At 37.7% G+C, this 3,929-nt stretch overlaps 1 protein-coding gene across 1 annotated transcript in view; it reads left to right on the forward strand.

The window, feature by feature from the left end:
• Positions 1-3,929, forward strand: part of LOC107697820 (cadherin-11-like) — a 75,879-nt gene that overhangs the window by 64,442 nt on the left and 7,508 nt on the right. Inside the window, exons 8-10 of the mRNA XM_016498674.1 lie at positions 326-462; positions 1,859-1,980; positions 3,255-3,372. Coding sequence (XP_016354160.1) covers positions 326-462; positions 1,859-1,980; positions 3,255-3,372 — 377 coding nt within the window. The remainder of the gene's footprint in view (positions 1-325; positions 463-1,858; positions 1,981-3,254; positions 3,373-3,929) is intronic.

The raw sequence follows: 3,929 nt of genomic DNA on the forward strand, positions 1-3,929 counted from the left end.
TAGACCGACACATACACACACACACACACACACACACACACACACACACACACAGATTCTTTTGATTTTGGGGTGAAATATCACCAGGACATGGTCTTGACAGGTTTTTGTGAGTTTTACCCACACAGCACATACAGTTTTTACATTAATAGTTAAAAAAAAACTCATATTGCATCATGTTTCTGTCTGCCACAGGAAGCATGTGGGCTGTTTTTATTAAACCTGCTCCGTTTCACTTGCTTAACTGGGTTATTGATGGACTGGCTCCTTTATGTCTTCTAATCTGTCTGCCCTCCTCCTTTTATTCCTGTCCATTTCTTCTCAGGTACTCAGTTGATCCCGAGTCAGACCCCGAGGCACTGTTCCGTATCGCCTCTGACAATGGCCTCATCACCACGGCCGTGGAATTGGATCGGGAACAGGAGCAATGGCATAACATTACCGTCATCGCCACACAGAGAGGTACCAGAATTCCTCTGCTCCGCCGCTCTTAAAGGGACATCACATCAACTCTGAGCGTCTGACAATTTCACACAGGTAGCAGCAGGTAATCGGCCCACAGGAAGGCTATTACTTCTGTGGCGGCCGTGGACATGAAAGCTAAGTGCAGAAACACACACGAACAGAAATGGAAGAGAAAGGGATAATAGAATGAAAACTCTAATTGCTTTTGAGTCTGGTCCACCCGAGCTCAAGGTCGCCCGTTTGTGCTTCCTGTTGGCCCTCATAAAACACCATCTTTAGTGGATTTGTTCAGCTCATATTTGGTAATTTCCTTCATATTAAACACACGCTCTGAGTGCGATAAGTGTGCCTCTGTTATGGCTTTATGTAATGTCATATTCAGAACATCAGATGACGTTCGGGCCACTTCTGGTCGTGATGCAACATTATGTCCCAAAAGAGCAAAGAGCGTATGGCTAGATTGGAGTTAACTTCTGTTTCATGGTCAGTAAGATTTAGCTGACCTACTTGCAGCTTAAAGGGGTCATATGATGCGATTTGAAGTTTTCCTTTCTCTTTGGAGTGTTACAAGCTGTTCGTGAATAGATAAGATGCCTAAAGTTGCAAAGACTAAAGTCTCAAACCCAAAGAGATATTCTTTATAAAAGTTAAGTCTCGTCCACGCCCTCCTAAAACGCCTCGTTCTAACACGCCCCCACATGTCTACGTCACGATGTGGGAAGATTTGCATAACGCCGCCCAAATGTTCACACAAAGAAAGAAGGCGTAACTTTATTGTTGCTGCCACCGCCACCGCCATGTTGTGAAGACGCTGTGTTTCGTTGTGAAAGCGAAACTACTTTGTTTGGCCTTCCAAAAGAGGACACGACTAGAAATCAGTGGTTAAGTTGTATTTACAACACTGTTCCAGAACACTTCAACCCAAATATTCAGATGTGTGCAGCGCATTTTATGGAGGACTGTTTCCTGATCCTGGGAGAGTAGACTACAATGCCGGCTGTTCTGACTCACAGACTGTAAGTACGTTTTTTATATTTAAAGAATTTGCCACTGATGATTCAAATGTGAGTTTTGAGCAGTGTAGAGTAGCGCTTGTTGTTCGTCATTTCTCAGATCACAAATGCAGACATGGTTTTATATTTATGCGGCGCGGCGCGATGCAACGCAACACGTAAAAAGACAGTATAAGTCATTATCATCCATAATTATGTCCCCACTGGATGCAACAAATGCCTCATTTATAATGGTACACCAAATACACAACATAATGTTCTTTTTAGCAACATCATATGACCCCTTTAAAAGCTTTTGTTTCTAACTTACTTTGCTTTATATATACAGTATATATAGTATATATATATATCCCATCATGCTGTTATTTTCTGTTTCTTAGACAGCCCCAACCAAGTCACCAGGGTAGCGGTTGCCATAGAGACGCTGGACCTCAATGACAATGCCCCCGAGCTGGACCGACAATACAACACGGCCGTGTGTGACTCCAGTGCTGCTGGACAGGTCAGTGATCTTTGACCCTTTGAAGGCTGCAATGGAATGAGTCTGTAAATGATGCAGCGTGGTCCGCTTTAAAAGATTATTGTGGCCAAGAAGCATCCACAGTGGAAGACAGTGAAAGACAACCAGACAGAAAATTAAAATAAAATATATAAAAATATATAAATTTAAATATAAAATAAAAAAGATAACTGAACATAGATAGATAGATAGATAGATATTAATAATGCATGTTGTCTCTTGTCATATTGGCTTTAGAAAATGGTGGCAAAAGCAATATGATCAAAAATACATCAGTGTTCAATAAATTGCAATAAATGGTTCTTCTTTCAAGTAATACAAATGACTATCTGTGATGCTTGATTCTGACTGGTCAATAGCAGCATTAAAATATTAAAATAAAATTAAAAATTAAAATAAAATATATCAAATTCAATATAAAATATATATAATATAAAATGTTATATTATATAATATAAAATAAAAAGATTTAAAAAATGATAATAAAAACAAGACATTTTTAAAAAATAAACAGAAGTATACCTCTTGAGTATTTGTGAATATTATTAATAATAATACTATTTTTGCACATTGGTGTATATCTTTAGCTTGTATGTTTAACAACACCCCTTAACCACAGTAAAATTACTAATGCATGTCATCTCTTGTCATATTGGCAAATGCAATTTAATAAAAGACACTGGTGGAATAAATAATTCTTCTGGAATAAACAAATCTGAGATGCTTAATTTTGATTGATCAATAGCAGCATTCTGCAATAAAGTATTATTGCATAATTAATCACCTATTTCCTACAATAGCTGTTGCATATTAAAATCATTTACTGTCACATCATGATTGCATGTCTTTTGAATATTTATGTGGCAAGTAGTCATATAATAAGTAGAATTCTGTGCAGTCAGCTGGACATTTTTGCAAAATAAATCCCTTCACCTATTTCTGATCACCCTGTCAGGGTTTATTTTACAATAGTGATCAGCTGACCGATCAAATATAATACTTTCTGCATTTATGAGGGAAAAGTGAACCTGCATGCTATGCTGTAAAAGAGATTTGTTTACCAACTGCATTTCAGAAAAGCGCATTTCTATAAGCGACTGATATAGTTATTGACGCAGTGCACAGAGAGTCAACCCAAACATGGCGTGTTGTGTTAGACTGCTAATCCTTTAGCTGTTCAGTGGCAAAAACAGACTTTTTTTTTTCAGACTATTTGTGCAAGTCACTTTATCAGTCTTTCTCCATTTGCGTATCAGGTGGTGCAGGTGATTCGAGCGATGGATAAAGACCAAAGCAGCCACAACTCTCCCATCCACTTCAGTATTCCTGCAGAGTCCAGCAGCGCTCTCAACTTCTCCATCAGAGAGCGGGGAGGTGTGCTCGCTTCTCCTGTCATCCATCCGTCTTTTCTTGCCCATCAGTCTTCCTCATCTCCCTCCCGGTCTCTGTCCAGACATATATCCTCCTTCATTACACTCATCCATTTATCGTTTTTGTCACATTCTACTCCAGTGAACACGGCAAACTCCCTTCTCTGTGCTCCAGCAATCCGTTCTTTCATTTCGCTCATTTGTTCTGTTCGCCTCTTCAATCTGCTGATTTCTAATTTGCTTCAAGGAATGGCTCACCCCGAAATTAAAATGTATTCATCATTCATGTCTGGCTAAACCCGTAAGCTGTTATTTTTGCCGTGGAACACAAAAAGAGAAACTGTCCTAGAAAGTCCTGAGTGAGGAAAACATCTGTATTATATATTATACAAAATTATAATTTTAATAAATAATTATAACTTTCATTTTTAATGTAACATTTCTATATATATTATTGTTGTATAATAAATAAAACATATTTTTGGGTTATATATACAATTTTAAATTTATATAAAATATTATATTTATTATATTTTATATTTATTAGATTAAATGATCTGA

This window comes from Sinocyclocheilus anshuiensis, unplaced genomic scaffold, assembly GCF_001515605.1.
Source record: "Sinocyclocheilus anshuiensis isolate Anshui unplaced genomic scaffold, SAMN03320099.WGS_v1.1 scaffold78, whole genome shotgun sequence".
Classification (NCBI taxonomy): Eukaryota; Metazoa; Chordata; class Actinopteri; order Cypriniformes; family Cyprinidae; genus Sinocyclocheilus; species Sinocyclocheilus anshuiensis.